Here is a 20,028-nt window from a genome sequence, read left to right as displayed (position 1 = left end):
TTAGGGGGAAAGTATAAATCTTTCCAAAGATATTTTTGTTAATATAGGGTAGTTTATGTGTTGTCTAGTGAAATGCTGTTTGATACAAGAAAGTTGAGGAAAAATAATATTTCATCTGGGGACAGAGTGTACTACTGTAAGTCAGTAAACATTATTGTCTGATACATGGAAGGATTTGTGTTAAAGGAAATAGTAATATGGTATAATAGTAGTAGTAGCAGCAGCAGTAGTAGTATAATCCCTGCTTTTTTTAAAAAAATTATTTTATATTGGAGTATAGTTGATTTACAGTGTTGTGTTAATTTCAGGTATATAGCAAAGTGATACAGTTATACGTATACATATATCCATTCTTTTTCAGATTCTTTTTCCATTTCGGTTATTACAGACTATTGAGTAAAGTTCCCTATGCTATACATTAGGTCTTTGTTGATTATCTATTTTTATATAGTAGTGTGTATATGTTAATCCTAAACTCTTAACTTATCCCTCTTCCCCACCTTTCCCCATTGGTAACCATAAGTTTGTTTTCTATTTCTGTGAGTCTGTTTCTGTTTTGTAAAAAAAAGTTCATTTGTATTATTTTTTAGATTCAACTATAAGTAATATCATATGATATTTGTCTTTCTCTGACTTACTTCATTTAGTAATGGTAATCTCCAGCTCCACCCATGTTGCTGCAAATGGCATTATTTCATTCCTTTCAGTGGCTGAGTAATATTCCATTGTATACATATACCACATTTTCTTTATTCATTTGTTGATGGACATTTAGGTTGCTTCCCTTTCTTGGCTATAGAAAACAGTGCTGCAGTGAACATTGGGGTACATGTATCCTTTTGAACCATGGTTTTCTCCAGATATATGCCCAGGAGTGGGATTGCTGGATCATATGGTAGTTCTATTTTTAGTTTTTTAAGGGACCTCTGTACTGTTCTCCATACTGGCTGTACCATTTACATTCCCACCAACAGTGTATGAGGGTTCCCTTTTCTCCACACCCTCTCCAGCACTTATTGTTTGTAGGCTTTTTGATCATGGCCATTCTGACTGGTGTGAGGTGATACTTCATTGTAATTTTGATTTGCATTTTTCTAATAATTAGCCATGTTGGGCATCTTTTTTTCTTTTTTAATATTTATTTATTTATTTGACTGCATTGGGTCTTATTTGAGGCACATGGGATCTTTGTTGCCACTTGTGGGATCTTTAGTTGAGGCATGTGGGATCTAGTTCCCCAAACTGGGATAGAACCCTGGCCTCCTGCATTGGGAGCTTGGAGTCTTAGCCACTGGACCACCAGGGAAGTCCCTTGAGCGTCTTTTCATGTGCCTCTTGATCATCTGTGCATCTTCTTTGGAGAACTGTCTATTTAGATCTGCCTGTTTTTTCTTTTTCTTTTTCTTTTGGCAGCGCCATGCGGCTTGCAGGATCTTAGTTCCCCAAGCAGGGATCAGACCTGTGCCCCCTGCAATGCAAGTGCAGAGTCCTAACCACAGGACTGCCAGGGAATTCCTCTGCCCATTTTTTGATTGGGTTGTTTGTTTTTTAGATACTGAGCTGCATGGGCTGTTTATACATTTAGGAGATGAAGCCCTTGTCAGTTGCGTCATTTGCAAATATTTTCTCCCATGTGTAGGTTGTCTTTTTGTTTTGTTTATGGTTTCCTTTGCTGTGCAAAAGCTTTTAAATTTAATTAGGTCCCATTTGTTTAATTTTGCTTTGATTTCCATTACTCTAGGAGGTGGATCCAAAAAGATACTACTGCAATTTATGTGAAAGAGTGTTCTGCCTATGTTTTCCTCTAAGAGTTCTATAGTACCTGGTCTTACATTTAGATCTTAATCCATTTTGAGTGTATTTTTGTGTATTGTGTTTGAGAATGTTCTAATTTCATTCTTTTACATGTAGCTATCCAGTTTTCCCAGCACCACTTATTGAAGACACTGTATAATCCCTGCTTTTGAATTGCTTGAAGTCTTGGGCAGGAACACACTTAAAATAATAATTAATGATGCACAGTTGTAATTCATTGCCAAAGAATGGTCTGATATGTTAATATAATTAGAAAAATATGAGATGAAGGGTTGTTAGTAAACTTGGATTCTGGTCTTAGTTCTGTTAATAATTAGATTTGTGTGACTTCAGGCAAACTGCTTACATTTTGGTGAGTCAGATTCTTCACAAATAAAATAAGGAAGATGGACCAAATGAATTCCATTCTAACTTTAATACTCTCTGGATTTATATTCCTGTGTAACTTGCATTCAGAGGATGGGAGGGGTCTTTTTGAACAGGGACAGACAGGCATGACCTTACATATGAAATAATTTTTACTGAGCATTTGGTTGGGTAGAGAAAAGGATAAAGAAAATTTAAGAATGGAGAAATGTATACCCAAAGATGATTTAGGCCAGGAAAGTCTTTGATATATTTGGGGAACATAAAGTATAATATTTATGTGCACTCATGTGAGATCAGATTGATTTGGTAGTAAATGGCCCTAAATGGCAGTAGCTGCTGAGGAACGTATAGCCAGGGAGAGTGTTATCATGTGTTATTTTTAGTCAACCAATTTTAACTTCTTTCTCTAAACAAAAGCTGAATGTATAGATACTCTTTGGGAAGCTAGTTAGGGCTTCTTCTGACCTCTTCCTTTGAATAGCAGCTGAAGACAGATTCATTAGAGAAATCATGAGATGAAGGGATCAAGTCCTCAGCTTAGCTAGTGGCAGAGTCATCAATGTTTTATCAAGGGTCATGCTTTTATTTACTACCATCTAATCACTTATGAGGCACATTACTTAGAATTATTGCCGTCATATTTGTCATTTTGAGTAATATCATTAGGGACATCTGTGACCTATAAAATTTAGATTTTGTTTAGACGTGTTGCCTAATAGGGTGCGTCGTGTTAATTGGGATTTCCTTGAGACGTAGCTGATTTAACTTTATAATATAGATAAAGAAGAAAGTTCTGAAACAAATAACGTATTAGCTCCTCTTTAGTTTTATTGGACTGAATTTGTGCAGAAAACTTTAAAAATTACTGCACAGTGTATTAAAATAAAGTAGTAAAGAAATTTTTTTGAATAACCAGAGTATAAGGAAAGGCTGTGTTCTGAAAGTTGCCTTGTTAGTGTTGTTTGCTTTAGAATTTGGTGGTGGTATTTTTCATATAAATGACAGTCTCTGGCTGACATCTTTCTGGTTTTTGTTACAAAAAACAGTGTAGTAATTATTATGACATATGTATAGATTTTGAACCATTTTCAAGATTTGATTAGGTTTTCGTGCCCCAGCTTGGAAATCTAGCCATTGATTACCTTTTACCTTTTCCTGTGTCAAAAATGTGTTCTGTAGAGTATAGGAGGAAATAAATATGGGTCTTCTGCTGCCTAGTAGCACATCAGAAAAAATTGGGACTATGAGGGTGAAGTATGGAGCTGGGGTAAACTCTAAAGCAGCAGTTCTCAAAGAGTGGTCTGTGGTACCCTTGGGGTCTGTGAGTCAAAACCTATTTTTCATAATAATACTAAGGTGTTCTTTGCCTTTTTACACTGTGTTGACATTTGCATTGATGATGCAAAAGCAGTGGTGGGTAAAACTGACTGTACTTTAATACAACTCATTCAAGGCAATAGCTATGTTCTTGTAGTTTTTTTTTAAAAGCCAGTTTCACTTAACGTACTTGAGGGCTTCCCTGGTGGCGCAGTGGTTGAGAGTCTGCCTGCCGATGCAGGGGACACGGGTTCATGCCCCGGTCCGGGAGGATCCCACATGCCGCGGAGCGGCTAGGCCCATGAACCATGGCCGCTGAGCCTGCACGTCCGGAGCCTGTGCTCCGCGACGGGAGAGGCCACAACAGTGAGAGGCCCGCATACCGCAAAAAAAAAAAAAAAAAAAAAAAAGAATGTACTTGAAACAATAAAATTACTAATCTTATTATATCTCTACTTTTGAGTTTACTTTTAAAGTATTTTGTATAGCAAAATGGGAAGTACTCATAAGGTACTTATGAAGTATGAAATGGTTGTCTTACAGAAAACCACTTATATGATTGAGCTTAAAAAGGCCCCATTTCCTGGAACACCATTTTTATTTGAAAGAACGACTGGCCCACTGAACAACTCTGGTTGTTCAGACTTAGGTATTTGGCAGACATTTTCTCGAAAATGAATGAAGTGACAGAATTTGTTGTTAATTGATAATTTAAATTTTCAAATGAAAATTAGAGTTTTAGAAAACTTGTATTCACTTTCTTGAGTTTGACAGGTTCCCAATACCTAGACTTTTCTGATGAGATCAGTGGTGATATTAATGAATGTGATTTTATTTTTATTGTATAATGAAGTGTCAACATTGGAATATCTTAATAATTGAGTGAGCCAGTACTTTCCAGATAATCAATTCATGACATTACAAAATTCATTCATGGGTAAAAGATCCATTCAGAGTGCAAGAGAAATCAATGGATTTAATGTAACAGAGTACAAAAAAATTATTGCTGTGGTTTCAGAGTCCATAGCTAACCTTATGAAGGTTGAGTTTGGTGTAGTATCAAAAAAGAATATCCACAATTATCTGAAAGCTATTTTAAAAAGCTATCCCTTTTCCAGCTACATATCTGTGTAAGACCAGATTTTCTTCATATACTTCAACCAAAACATAACACAATAAATTGAATGCAGAAGCAGATACGAGAATCCAACTGTCTTCTACTAAGCCAGACATTTAAAAGATATGCAGAAAAGTAAACTAATGCCACTCTTGTCACTATATTCTGTTTTGTAAAATGTTATTTTTCATAAAAATGTTATTTATGAATAACATTGTAATGTAATGGGTTTAATGAAGTAAATACTTAAGTAACTTATTTTAATTTCTTATAGTGAATATAGATAGAATGCACGTAAACAAAAATTGAGATCCTCAGTAATTTTTAAGAGTGTGAAGTGGTCTTGAGGCCAAAATGTTTTGAGAACTGCTGCTTTGAAGAAACAAAGTGGCTTTTAATATGCATGTGTTGAGAACAAATGTTGATAAAGGGCATAACCTAACTTAAATATGTATGTGCTGGTCTTTCCCAGTAGTTTATGAACTCTTGGAGAAGAATTAAGTCCTCTTTTCTCCAACTTCTAGCATAGAATCTTATAAATAATAATATCATTATAGTAATAGTAGCAGCCTTCAATTATTAACTCATTTAATCTTTATGAGGTAAATATTATTAATTCCTATTTTAAATTCAGATATAATTCACATAGCTGAAATTTAACAGTTCAGTGGTTTTAATATATTCACAAGGTTGTGCAACTGTTACCAATGTCTAATTCCAGAATATTTTCATTCCCCCAAAGTCACATCCTATTCCCCTCACTGTCTAGCAACCACCTACTATTCTTCAGGTACTAGCATTCAGACTAAATAAAAATCTTTTAAATTATTATTAATTTTATCTTAAAACAGTTGCATTCTTTTCATTGTACATATACAAAGTTTTGTTCACTTACATGTATTAAATAATGTTACAATCAAATCAGGATCTAATTAACAATCAAAATCTTTAGTGAGGTGTTATTTCCTAACATATATACTTTTGTATCAGAGCTCATCTATAAGTTAGGCATCCCCTCTCCTTCACTGCTGATTTTAAATGTGTGTAATCTACTTTTTTTTTAAGACATAAAATAGATATGTGTACATATATATAAACAAGGTTGACATTTCTGCTGAATTAGCCATGTGGATAAGGAGGGTAACTTGACGGCCTGGACAGGGCATCACAGGATGACAGAACCTTGGGATTTGGCCAAACTCTGGATTTACTTTTGTCAGTGTTACCAGACTTGAAGGGACTAACATATGTAGTTAGATGGTAAGATTTTCAGAGAAACCAAATATTGTATCAGTGGCACGTTCCTATCCTTTACGAAAGTTCATATTGAGGTTAAGTTGTAATGACAAAGCTAGCAAGCATGGAATCAGTTTGGAGGCTATTGGTTTATATTTTTAGTAGCAAGCATCCTATCTCTGCTCTAGAAGTAGACCTATCAGAGACATATATCCTATTATTGGCTGTTCAGGACATAGTCTTGTCTTCCTCTTCAAATTATTTTTTTAAGACTCTATGTTGTCTGTTCATTGGAACATTTACTCTTAGAATCAGTTGAATAGGTGGATATACTCTGATATGTTGGTGTCATCTTGCTTCCCCCAAATTATCATAGTCCTCTTAATGGGATATGACTTTTCAAAGGTTCCCTCAGCTAGCCATTTACCAACTTTGTCAGGGGAGATTGCCTATATTGCAACTAATTTCATCTCTTAAGTTTTACAGCTTTAAATGGGTATCATTTTCTAATTTGAAGTTGGGGAGGTAATTAATACTATTTTGTGCTTGTCCATACTATTTTTTACCTTGTTGCTAACTGTATGTTTTTGCCTTTCTGTTTCAGGCCATATCGTAATTCTGAATCATGTCTGATAACGGAGAACTGGAAGACAAGCCTCCAGCACCCCCTGTGCGAATGAGCAGTACCATTTTTAGCACTGGAGGCAAAGACCCTTTGTCAGCCAATCACAGTTTAAAACCTTTGCCCTCTGTTCCAGAGGAAAAAAAGCCCAGGAATAAAATCATCTCTATATTCTCAAGCACAGAGAAAGGTAAATAGCTACTGTGGTTTCAAGAGTCACAGTTATTATTTTATGTTATTGGTTTTGATATCTTTTTAATTAAAGTATAATAAGCTGATATCTTTTGGTGAGAACAGTAAACATACAATTGATGGTGGTATATAGGCACTATTAGAAAGGCTAGTTTGGAAATTCCCTGGTGGTCCAGTGGTTAGGACTCTGTCCTTTCACTGCTGAGGGTGCGGATTCAGTCCCTGGTGGGAACTGAGATCCCGCAAGCCGTGCGGTGCAGCCAACAAAAGAAAAAAATAGGAAGGCTAGTTTATTTTAAACTGTAATGAAAAAGAATAAAACAAAAGTTGTTGCTCATTCTATTTGTTATGTCCAGTGAATTTCTGTACTCCCCTCCTTCATTTTCTAAGGCTTGGGCCACAGTTCATGGCTTCCTAACATTAATGAGATTCGTGATATTTGAGAAAGACTTGCTATTAGAAGAATGGAAATACAAAGTCTGCAGTCTCCTGTCTGAAATCTCAGGAGCCAACTGTGGCTTGGAATTAAGAGTTTTTCTGACTTTTGAGTAGTAGTAATGCTGTCTTTTTATCATGTATTCTATAATACCTCAAATTCATCTGAGGCAACACTCAGTAGTCAACACATAAATGGATCTTCCATAAACAAGAGTCTAGTCCAGTGTTTCACAGCCTCAGTAAGATAGACATTTGGGGGCCAAATAATGCCTTGTTGCAGGGATCTGTCCTGTGCACTATAGGATGTTAAGCACCATTTCTAGCTTTTACCTGCTAGATGTTAGTAAGTAGCACCTCCTACCCAGTTGTGACAACTGAAAATGTCTCCAGACATTGCCAGATTCCCCTGTGGGGCAAATTGCCTCCAGTTAAGAACCACTGGTCTAGTCACACAAAGTAGAATAAAGACTATAAATAGTCTCACATAAGTTGAATTCACTAAATTTGTTTTGGTGCCAAACCTAAAGAAATAACTTTTGGTTTTCAGAGCTTTATGGATTTTAGAATTGGATAAGGGATTATGGACTGTAATGGATTTTAGAATAAAAGGGATTAGTTTGTTTTATTATATTAAGCATGACAGTATGGCTCTGACAGCTAGTAATAGATATAAGTAGAGGTAAAGATATTTTTCCACTTACATATGTCTAAGTTTACATGGAGAGGTAAACCCTAGAGGAAGAAAACAGTGCTTTGTATATAATAATAAATACACATTTAATTTGAGAGTTGAAAATACATAATCAATGAAAATTTGAATGAGGTAATATAGTTAATAGAGAATCAAGTCTTAGAGAATTTAGATATGCCAGCAGGATGTAACCGTTGAGCAGTTGAAAAACTGTTCATTTTGGTGTATATCTCTTATTTCTAATTTTCCTCTTATTTTTAAGATTTCATGTGAGGTTGTAACTGAAAAGCCTCATGAATATATGTTTTTTAAGTTTATTTAACAGAAGTGGTAGCATGTGTATTTGACATGTTTGGGAATGAAAAGTGTATCTACTTAGATTGGATTAAATAAAAGATAAAGGGGGAAATCAGGAAATGAACCAAAAAGTATGCATGGGAAGAAGGCAGAAAAAGTGGATGTGTTGGAGAGCACTAAATTGTAATCTTCCATAGTTGTAAATCAGTGTATTTAAAGTAAGAAAACCTAAAAATGGCAATGTAAACACAGTATTTATAATTGCGGAGGTTAGAAAAAAATTTATGGTGGTTAGTACCAGAAGAAATTGCTCAAAGGGTTGATATTACTTGCCTATGGAGAGCAGAATGCAAAATTGGGGTAGGAGAATGCTCAAGATAGGATAAAAACATGTACTTGGGGACAGCCTTGGAAAGGGGAAGAGAGGAGCACTAAATGAGGGACAAAGTGTGGACAGTCCAGCACTTTGGGTAAATGGTAGGGTGGTGGGGTTTGTGAGCAAATTGAACACGCATTTACATAAATGTAGCAGAGCATGCCTATCTCTCTGATCACACTGAGAATCTTCCAGTTTTACCCTCCTTCATTAACTCCCCTTTCTTTTCTTTTCTCCCAGAAATATTAATACTTACCAGTGGTAACTAATTCAAGGTCCCCCGCTAACAAAGGGAGGGTGAGGGTACCTGGGGGTCCTAGGGAAGGCTCTGATTGCCTTCAGGTTTATCAGCTTTTGAGGTCTGTAATTAACATCCATTCAATTTTTTTTGGTGATTTCTGAAGTCTTTTGTTTTCTTGTGCTTATTATATTCAAGATTTAATAACTTTTTAGTGCTAATCTTAAAACTTTACAAGCTCTTTAAAAAAAAAAAAAGCTGGGCTTCCCTGGTGGCCCAGTGATTGAGAGTCCACCTGCCGATGCAGGGGACACGGGTTCATGCCCCGGTCTGGGAGGATCCCACATGCTGTGGAGCGGCTGGGCCCGTGAGCCATGGCCGCTGAGCCTGCGCGTCCGGAGCCTTTGCTCCGCAACAGGAGAGGCCACAACAGTGAGAGGCCCGCGTACCGCAAAAAAAAAAAAACAAAAACAAAAAAAAAGCTTTGCCTTTCTTATCCAATTCCTTTTTTCCTTTCTCTAAAAAATAGAAAATGTCTAACTATACAAAGTGTAACAGTCTAATGAACCTTGTAACCTAGCTTCAACAATCATCATTCTTTCTCCACTTACTTTTTTGGTTAAAATTACATATATTGAAATGCATGAAAATTAACTACGGTTTTGACAAATGGACAGACCTGTGTAAGCCATAGTCATTATCCCCCTATCACATTATGCACCACTTCCATCTCCCTGGAAAACTCTTGCACATTGTGTCCCAAACAGTCTACTCCTCCCCCACCTTTGGGAAACTTTTGTCTGATTTTTCACCTTTGATCAGTTCAGCCTGTTTTAGAACTTTACATGAATAGAATTTTGCTTTACGTTTTTAGTTTTGTGGTGACATCATACACAAAAGAGTATAATATACATAATGTATATATTTTAATAAACACCCTTGTACCCACCACCCAACATAGAATTTTACCAGTATGCCCTGAAGTCCCCATCTGCCACACCCCATCCTACCCCTCCTCTTCCTCCTTCTCCTCCCCCGACAATATCTACCATCCTGAATTTTGCATTTTTTATTTCTTGCTTTTTATTATAATCTTATGACATAATATCCCCAAATAATATATGGTTTGGGTTTGCCTATTTGGGAACATTTTATACATGGAATCATACTACACTATATGCATATTTTCAGGATGTATATTTTCACTCAACCTCATGTTTTTGAGATTTATGTTGATATATATAGCTGTAGTTCTTTTTTACTGCTAATGTTGATATATGTAGCTGTAGTACATTTTCATTGCTGTATACTAGTACACTGTATAAATAGATGGCAGTTTATTTACCTGGTCTCTGATCTATAGACATTTGGATTATTTTCATGAACAATGCTACTATGGGTAATTTTGAACATATCTCTAGGTGGACATGTGGAAGTATTTTTCTAGGGCAATGCTTTTGAGACATCAGGTCGTTTTGATTCTAATTGCTTATTAGAATCTCTTGGGAAGCTTAATTAAATAAATCTGTGTCCAAGCTCCATCGCAGGCCAATTGAATCAGTCTTCAGGAGCTTACCTGGGCATCAGTTTTAGTTTTGCTTTTAATTTTTTTAATACCTCAGGGGATTCTAATGTGCATATAATATTAAGAACCACTGCAGTAGTGAGTTATGAAATCTATATAGTGGATGACACTAAATGAAATGGAGTATAAATAGAGTTATTGCACACAGTATAAATAGAGTTATTACAAAAGTTTCATGAAACTTTTGTTTCAGTTGTGTGTGTGTCAGGATGTAAAATGTATTGATGTGGGTCCTGGCCAAAGATTAAAAGGTTGCTCTCAGTTATATACTTGGAGTAAAATTGCTGGGTTACAGGGTATTCCCATGTTTTTGACTTGACTAGGTTTATCAAATTACTTTCTAAAGTTTTTTTTTTAATGTTCATTCTCACCCACAGAACACAAATGTTTTATTGCTGAACATCCTTGCCAATTCTTGTATTATGGGATTTTAATTTTTGCCAATTTGGGAGGTGTGAAATGGTATCTCATTGTGGTTTTAATTTGGATTTCCCTGATGACTTGGGAAATTGAGTGTCTTTCCATATATTAATTTACTATTCATTTGTGTTTTCTGTGACATACCTGTTTTTTAGTCCAGTTTTCTGTTGAGTTCTTTTTCCTTAAACATTCCTTATAGTCTATATACTAATCCTTTGTCAGCTATGTGTTATTAAATATAGATTTCCAGGTTGCAGTATGCTTTTTCACCCTTTCAGTGGTATCTTTTGATGAATAGAAGTTATTAATTTTGGTGTAGTTGAATTGATCAGTTTCTTTCCTTTATGTAAAGTTTGAGCTTTTTGTGTTTTAAGAATTTTTTGCCAAACTAGAGGTGATATTTTCTTAGGTTTTTCTAAAAGTTTTATAATTTGGCTTTTACAATTTAAACCTTTGAACTATCTGGATTTGGTTTTTGTGTATTTGTAAAGAGAGATTCATTTTCACTTTTTTTTTTAAACCAGTGTCCCAGACCATTTATTGAAACTTTTATCATTTCCCCACTAACCTACAGTATTAGCCATTATCCATCAGGTTTCCATGTATGCCAGGATCTGTTTCTGTGTTTTCTCTTTTATTGCATTGGCTCATTTCTCTGTACCTACACTAATACAAGACTGCCTTAATTGTTTTAGCTTATAATTCTTAATACTGATAGAGCAAATCTGGTACCATGTGGTTCTTCAGGATCTTTTGACCCGTTGCTCTTTTGTATAAATTTTGGACTTTGCTTATCATGTACTTTTTTAAAAAAACTGTTGATGCTTTGATCAGAATTGCCTTGAATTTGTAGGGCAAGTTGGGGAGAACTGCATTCAGCTTTGTAGTTGAGAGCAGAACATCTGCAGAGTCTCTGTCATCTACTTGGAGGGAGATATTTAGGAGTGCATAATTTTCACTTAGACTGAGAGAGAAGAAGATGTTTGGAGGGTGGGGTGCTCTTTGATTCCTCCTGTTCCTGGGGCTCTTCTCCCTTTCCAACCCAACCTCCCACACTTAAAGTTCCTTTCTGGGAGCTAACACCTCTGACAGGGCCTGAACCATGAGGGTTAGGAATGTGAATGTGTCTGCACATTCATGCTTGTATGAATACAGAAATCCATCTGCAATTTCATTCTCCTGTCTACATCCTGAGCTGCTGCTTCTCTCTCTAGTTTTATCCTAATTGCTTTTCATCTTTGGGCATTCCTCACAGATTTTGTTCCATGGTGAATAAAAGAGGTTTGGTGTAGAAGGGGAGAGCTACAATATGTGCTTGGTCTATCACCTTTAAACAGAAGGATAAAAGGGAAAAAATTGTATTTTTATTTTAAAAAATTACAGTGACCGTAAGATCTTTGCCAACTCTAATGTAAAGCCTCATCTAGAGATATTAATTTTGTTCTGCTCAAATTTACATCCCTTATTGCTATCCTTATTTCTAAACAGACAGCTAATTTTTTCATTAAAAAAAAGACTCTAGAGTATCTTCAGTTATTCATTATTGGTTTTCATGTCACTGCAAAAATTAAGAACATTAGAAATTGTACCTTTTATAACAACTTGACTGGACAAATCTTTTTCATATCCCTGCTAATTATGTATCTTTTGCACTCTGTGAGTCATCAGAGATTCCATGATCAGCAAGGCAGATGATATCCCTGCCCTCATGCACTAATAAAAGACTGCAACATATAATTACAAACTGTGAAAAATGATAATAGGGATAGAGTAAGATGTCTGTAATATCTGGGAAGGCTTCCTAAAGAAGGGATATTAGAGCTGAAGGCTGAAGGGTGAGTAAGTGAAAATAGGAGGATTTTGACAGTTAAAAAGTATGTTCTGTGCCTAGAAAAGAGTTTCAGTGGCCCAGGTACGGGAGGGATCATAGCACATTCGTGGAGCTGAGTATGGTCAAGTGTGGTGTGAAAGCAGAGAAGAGAGAATAATAGCATGATGTATGTAGGAAACTACAGGTAGCAGAAGAGGCTAAAGAGGTAGGCAGGGAGTAGTTCATAAAGGGCCTTGTATTCCATGCTACAGAGCTCAGATTTTATTCTGTTTCCTGGGGAAACATTACAGGATTTTAAACAGTGGGAAGACCTGGTCACATTTCTGTCTTAAATAGGCGAGACTAGTAGCTGTCTAGAAAATAGGTTTTGTTGGAGGTCTAAGACTGAAGTTGGAAACCAGTTAGGAGGATTTTGCAGTAGTCCAGGTGAGAAATGGGCTTAACAAGTCTAGTAGTTTTGATAATGAAAAACGAAAATGTCAGTGAGCCATTGTCTTGGCTTATTTTTAAAAGCTCTATTCAGTTAGCTAGAGGTGAATGGTGTGTATTTATAAACTAAAGCAATTTTTGTATCTAATTATGCAACCTATATGCACCTTCACCTCTAGTTGTTTATGAAGATGATAGACTTAGAACTGTAAATATTCTTTCTGGTCTAAAAATCTAGCTCTAAGATTAATAATAGTAGTCCACACTCCTCTGTTTCCTAGAGAATACCCTTCTGTATGATGGAACAAGTTTAGGTCACCAGTTTGAAGCTGTTCTGGGTCAAAAGAACAAAGTAATCAGTAATCACTGATTCTGTTAAACAGAAAAGTCTTCCTTTTGAAGAAATGGGGGCTTTTTTAGCCTTAGACTCTAGTTCAAATGTAGCCTAAGTAATGGTGGCTTTTAAGGATATGGTAGTGACATATTTAGGATTCTTTCAAGTACCTTTTGTGCAGCACATCACTCAGGGTACCCACCTCTTAGCTGAAGGTTGCTGCCTGCCTGCTTGTTTTGTTGTCTCATGAAGTTGAAAAATGATGCTAAGAATCCTTTTTTTCCCCAGTCCACTAAAAAATTGTGCATTTTTATTAAAAGAAGTTTCTTTCCCTGGTCCATTACTTCCCATCAAGTGATCCAGTTGCTGGGTGGATATCCTGTAAGTAGATGATTGTGGGGTTTTGTTGTTGTTGTTTGTCCATATAGCTCTTGGATTCCAGAGTTATAAAGCAGTGATTCTGTTTACATAGCAATATCCTTCCAGCACATTGTTTGATTTGAGACATGCCTCAGTATCTTTTTGTTTTAGATACTGTTTTTAATATCCCTTTCCCCTCCTACTAGGACTACTAAAATGAAAGGAGTATTTGTGTGTATGTGTGTTATATAAAAACAAGTGAAATTAAACAGATTTTTAGGGTATTGTGCTTCAAGTTCTGCTTAATCATTTTCACTTCTTTCCTTTAACTCTTTATTCTATACTCCTAACATATATGAAACTTTCTATTAAATATCTCTAAATTTTTCAAAATTCCCAAGTTGAAAAATATGGCTGGGCCTTAGATACAACAGGAACCAGGAATTCTCCTGCTATATGTCTAGTTTTCCTGCTTTCTGTGTATCTGGTCATATTTCTCTTCTATATCAGACTGATTTTTTTTCTCTGTGTGTTGGGAAATACAGCCCTCAACAGTTCCTGGGCTTTATTTCTTATATTCACTGGTGAGAGACTGATTCTAAGGGTCCTAATTCTGGCTTAGTTTATGTATTCACCCCTGAACCAATCTAACTGTCTGGGAGTATGTGGGCAACTGTGGCTGACATGGCTTGAATTAGATGCCTACCTTGGACCAGTCATCTGTAATCAGGGTCATATAAGAAAATGGCAGGCTTCCCTGGTGGCTCAGTGGTTGAGAGTCCGCCTGCCGATGCAGGGGACATGGTTTCGTGCCCCGATCTGGGAAGATCCCACATGCGCAGCGGCTAGGCCCGTGAGCCATGGTCGCTGAGCCTGTGCGTCTGGAGCCTGTGCTCCGCAACGGGAGAGGCCACAACAGTGAGAGGCCCGTGTACCACAAAAAAAAAAAAAAAAAAAAAAAAAAGAAGGAAGAAAATTGCATCTTTCCCAACTATGTACATATCAGAAGTGGATACTGAGCAGATTTTATAAAAAGAAGAAACAAATACTTTTATATAGTGCATGAAATTGTATGTTTTTGTCAGCAGTTCAGAGCCGTATAAAGAGTCGTCAACTATTAGTTTATAGTTGGTTAATAAATATTTCCTCCTGTATGCAGGATACCAAGTTAGAAGTCAAGGGACATAATAGAGAAAGTAGAGGGCATGGCTTCAGGTTATTCACAGTCTAATGGAATATGAAAGATTGTTTATGAGAGATGTAAGTGTGCATTTCAGTAAAGGTAGCCAAGTTTATATTAGGCTTATCAGTTGCATTTCCCTCTGCTCCTTTCCATGACCAATGTATGCTGCCCTCCTCCCATAGCCTATTAGGAGAATCTAATGGTTAAACATGCCTCTATTTACTCTCCCTCCCCAGACACAACTAAAATAACAGTAAAAAAAGAATTATTTTTTCTATCACAAGGACAAAGAGAACGGGAGAGGAGACAGTAGTATACAAGAGATTTCAATACATATTTGGAAGAGTGAAGTGGTGGGGAATGGTAACTGACTAAGCAGAACAGAGGAAGACATATCCTAAATGTTTACAGAGGGGAATGTTTATGAGAAGTGACCAATTTCCCTTGTAAAAATCTCAGAGGCTCAGGATTTAGAGGTACACAATTGTGTGTTTGTGTGTGTGTGTGTGTGGTTGTGTGTAATACATAGGCTGCAAAGGGGGAATTAGTTGAATATTTATATAGGATGTGTTGAAGGCCCTCAGGGCCCCTCCTTTATCCCATAGGCATGCAAATATAACTCCATCCTCTGGGAGAACAAAAGAACAAAAAGACATTTATATTTATTTGAGGAGAATTAAATCTGAGAGTCTCCTTATTCTTTTTTTTTTTTAGCATTTTTTAAATTAGTTTCTGCTTTATAACAATCCTTATTCTTGTAGAGGAGTCAGAAAAAGGTATAGAACCAAAATGAAAAAGGCAGATTCAGGAAAGTTAACATGCTGAACTTCTTTCTTCTGCCCTGCTTTTAGAGCACTTGTACCTTGAGTCAAAGCCCTCAGACAAGAGAATGAACAATTTTTTTCTGGATAAACAGAATGTCCTGGGGAGAAATATTTCAGATATTCCACACCCATCCTCACCTTTAATGAAAAGCCTGACTTATCTCCCAGTTAACTTTTTAATACTTTTCTGTACGAGTAGACAGCAAAGCATCACCAGACATTTGAGAAAAACCCTTAACATAAGAGAGTCCAAAACAACAGGGGGTAAAATGTGAATGTAGAAGAAACAGGGAGAGGAAAAAACCCAGCGTATACACACACATAAACTATATAATCTTCAAAGAGAGAAGATAAAGTGCATCCATGAAACAGGAAAAGTATTCTCAGAGAAAAAATGATCAGAAAACAATGGGAAATAATTATTGGAATATCAACAGTTAAGATTATCAACACAAACAGAAGATATCAATAGGCAAAGGATTGGAAGATAGTCAAGAAGATTTTCCCAGACTGTTGAAACTACAAAGATGGAAAATATGAGAGAAAAGGTAACAGTTACAAAATCAGACCAGGATGGACTTATCTAACTAATAATGACAAAGAAAATAGAAGAAAATAATTAAATAATAGAAAAAAATTTCCAGATCTGAAGAATATGATTTCTAGGTTGAAGCAGCTCACTGAGTGCTCAACACAGTGAATGAATGAAGACCATATCAAATCACATCATCCTGAAGTTTCATTATACCACAGATAAGACAACAAAACCTGTTATACTTCCACTCAAGATGGAGTAACAGGGACCAGATTTATCTCCCCATCTAAAAAAACTAAAACACTGGGAAAAAATGTACAAAACAACAGTTTTCAAGACATTGGACATCAAATAGTAAAGGAAAGTGATCCCAAAGAGATGGGAAACAAATGAATTGAGTCCTATAATTGATGCAGCTTATTGCCTGAAGAGTTTACAGCAATAGGGAGGGACAATTAAGTGGTCTCATAAAGTTGAAAAACAGAACTGGGAATTTGGGGGTGCCAAGGCTGCTAGTTTGTAGTCAGAGTATCATAGAGTAAAGAGCTGAACAGAGAGAGAGAAGAAGAGATCTGCAGAGGGTCCCCTTTGAGTCTTCAGTAGCACATGTGTGTGAGAAAACTACCCAAAACTGGAGGGAAAAAACCACTGGAAATTATAAAAGGGAACAGCCTTTAAACCTCACACAGGGCCCAGAATATTTCCTGTTCCCACTATTCAGAGTACAAAATATTGGATAGAGGTCTTGCCTCAGTAGCAGGACAGAATTAGCCCTAGATTAAATGCTGCTCTAGCCCTGCCTAACAAAGCTTTAAAAATAATACCTAAAAGGATCAACTGTTTCTAAATTTGTTTCTCTCCTATATGAGCAGACAGCTAAGAATCACCTATCTATGTCCCAGAACAAAGTTCACAAATATTTATAGGAATGCAAAAATATCTGCACCTAACAAGGAAAAAATGTCAGTCTGGTATCCAATCAATATTTGTAAATAAATATGAGTAAATGAGTAAAATCCATCAATGGGAATTAATTCCAGAATAACACAGGTGATAGAATTAGTAAGCATGGACATTAAAATATTTAAATAACTGTATCCTATATGTTGAACCCAAAGGAAGGATTCAGCATATTAAGGAAAAGCAAAGGAAGAGAGAAAAAAGAACAAATTAAAATTCTAGATTTGGAAAATACACTGGACAAAACTAACAGTAGACTAGACATTGCAGAGTAAAAGATCAGTGAATTTGAAGACCATGGCAATAGAAACCATCAAAATAAAACTTGGAGAAAAAAGACTGAAACAAAAGTGAACAACCATGGGACAACTTCACGCAGACTAATGTAAGTATAACAAGTCTCTAAAGGAGGGGAAGGAGAGACATTTAGAAAACAATACTTACAATAAGGACCTACTGTATAGCACAGGGAACTCTACTCAGTACTCTGTAATGACCTATATGGGAAAAGAATCTAAAAAAGAGTGGATACATGTATATGTATAACTGATTCACTTTGCTGTACACCTGAAACTAACATAACATTGTAAATCAGCTATACTCCAATAAAAATTATTTTAAAAAACACAAATAGAAAACTTTAAACAATGGCTGATTTTTTCCCCCAAATTTAATGGAAACTATAAACCCACAGATTCAAGAAGTTCAGTGGATTCTGAGCACAGGAAACATGATGAAAACTGCACAAAAGCACATAATCATTGTTTAAAACCAATGATAGAAAAATCTTAAAAACATCCAGACCTTAGGCTCAATTTTCTTTTTAATTTTTTAATTTTTATTTTATTTTATTTATTTATTTTTTGTCTGTGTTGGGTCTTTGCTGCTGTGCACGGGCTTTCTCTAGTTGTGCCGAGCAAGGGCTACTCGTCGTTGTGGTGTGCGGGCTTCTCATTGCGGTGGCTTCTCTTGTGGAGCATGGGCTCTAGGCCCACGAGCTTCAGTATTCAGTAGTTGCAGCACGCAGGCTCAGTAGTTGTGGCTTGTGGGCTCTAGAGCACAGGGTCAGTAGTTGTGGCGCACAGGCTTAGTTGCTCTGCAGCATGTGTGATCTTCCCGTACCAGGGATCGAACCCACGTCCCCTACATTGGCAGGTGGATTCTTAACCACTGCGCCACCAGGGAAGTCCATAGGCTCAATTTTCTGTGAACCTAAAACTGCTCTAAAAAAGTCTGTTTAAAAAAAAAAGCTGTCAGGGGCCTCCCTGGTGGCGCAGTGGTTGAGAGTCCGCCTGCCGATGCAGGGGATACGGGTTCGTGCCCCGGTCTGGGAGGATCCCATATGCCGCGGAGCGGCTGGGCCCGTGAGCCATGGCCGCTGAGCCTGCGCATCCAGAGCCTGTGCTCCGCAACGGGAGAGGCCACAACAGTGAGAGGCCCGCGTACGGAAAAAAAAAAAAAAAAAAAAAAGCTGTCAGGCTTCCCTGGTGGCGCAGTGGTTGAGAGTCCGCCTGCCGATGCAGGGGACACAGGTTCGTGCCCCAGTCCGGGAAGATCCCACATGTCGCGGAGCGGCTAGGCCCGTGAGCCATGGCCGCTGAGCCTGCGTGTCCAGAGCCTGTGCTCTGCAATGGGAGAGGTTGCAACAGTGAGAGGCCCACATACCGCAAAAAAAAAAAAAAAAAGGCTGTCAGAAAGAAAAGACACATATAGAAGGGGAAAAAAAGGTAATTATTAAAAAAAATACATAGATAATCAAAAAGAAGAAAAAAAGAAAGTGGGAACAAAGAATACATAGAGATGATTGTAAAACAAATGAAAGAATGGTGGGTTTAAACCTAACTATAGCAATCACATTAAATGTTACTGATCTAGACACCCTGTTTATTAAAAGGCAGAGATTAACAGATTGCTAAAGCAGACCTAAATTTATATGCAACCTATAAGAAACCCACTTTAGGGCCTCCCTGGTGGCGCAAGTGGTTGAGAGTCCGCCTGCCGATGCAGGGGATACGGGTTCGTGTCCCGGTCTGGGAGGATCCCATGTGCCGCGGAGCGGCTGGGCCCGTGAGCCATGGCCGCTGAGCCTGTGCGTCCGGAGCCTGTGCTCCGCAACGGGGGAGGCCACAACAGTGAGAGGCCCGCATACCGCAAAAAAAAAAAAAAAAGAAACCCACTTTAAAAATATAAAGCCACAAAATAGGTTAAAATAAAATAATTTTTTTAAAGTATGCTAACAGTGGGACTTCCCTAGTGGCGCAGTGGATAAGACTCCACACTCCCCAATGCAGGGGGCCAGGGTTTGATCCCTGGTCAGGGAACTAGATCCCACATGCATGCCGCAACTAAGAGTTCACATGACACAGCTAAGGAGGCCACGTGCCGCATATAAGGAGCTGGCAAGCTGCAACTAAGACCCGGTGCAACCAAATAAATAAATAATTTGTAAAAAAGACTGTGAACAGCTTCAAAAAAAAAAAAAAAAGAGCACTGGTGCTTTAAAAAATAATAAAGTATGCTAACAATGAAAACAAGCTGGATGGGCTTTGTTAATATCAGACAAAGTAGATTTTAGAGCAAGAAATATTCCTCTAGTTAAGGGATAAGGAATAATTTATTTTATAATGATAATAGGGTCTATTAATCAATATGGTGTAATAGAGCTAAACATTTATGCACTTAATAGCAGAGCTTCAAAATACATGAAACAGGGCTTCCCTGGTGGTGCAGTGGTTGAGAGTCCGCCTGCAGATGCAGGGGACAAGGGTTCGAGCCCCGGTCTGGGGAGATCCCACATGCCGCGGAGCGGCTGGGCCTGTGAGCCATGGCCGCTGAGCCTGCACATCCGGAGCCTGTGCT

At 37.3% G+C, this 20,028-nt stretch overlaps 1 protein-coding gene across 1 annotated transcript in view; it reads left to right on the top strand.

Moving 5' to 3' along the window:
• Positions 1-20,028, top strand: part of PAK2 (p21 (RAC1) activated kinase 2) — a 78,319-nt gene that overhangs the window by 30,464 nt on the left and 27,827 nt on the right. Inside the window, exon 2 of the mRNA XM_060099348.1 lies at positions 6,459-6,666. Within this exon, the coding sequence (XP_059955331.1) occupies positions 6,480-6,666 (187 nt within the window). The 5' untranslated portion in view covers positions 6,459-6,479. The remainder of the gene's footprint in view (positions 1-6,458; positions 6,667-20,028) is intronic.

This window comes from Mesoplodon densirostris, chromosome 5 (genome assembly GCF_025265405.1).
Source record: "Mesoplodon densirostris isolate mMesDen1 chromosome 5, mMesDen1 primary haplotype, whole genome shotgun sequence".
NCBI lineage: Eukaryota > Metazoa > Chordata > Mammalia > Artiodactyla > Ziphiidae > Mesoplodon > Mesoplodon densirostris.
This window is presented reverse-complemented; position numbering and strand designations above follow the sequence as displayed.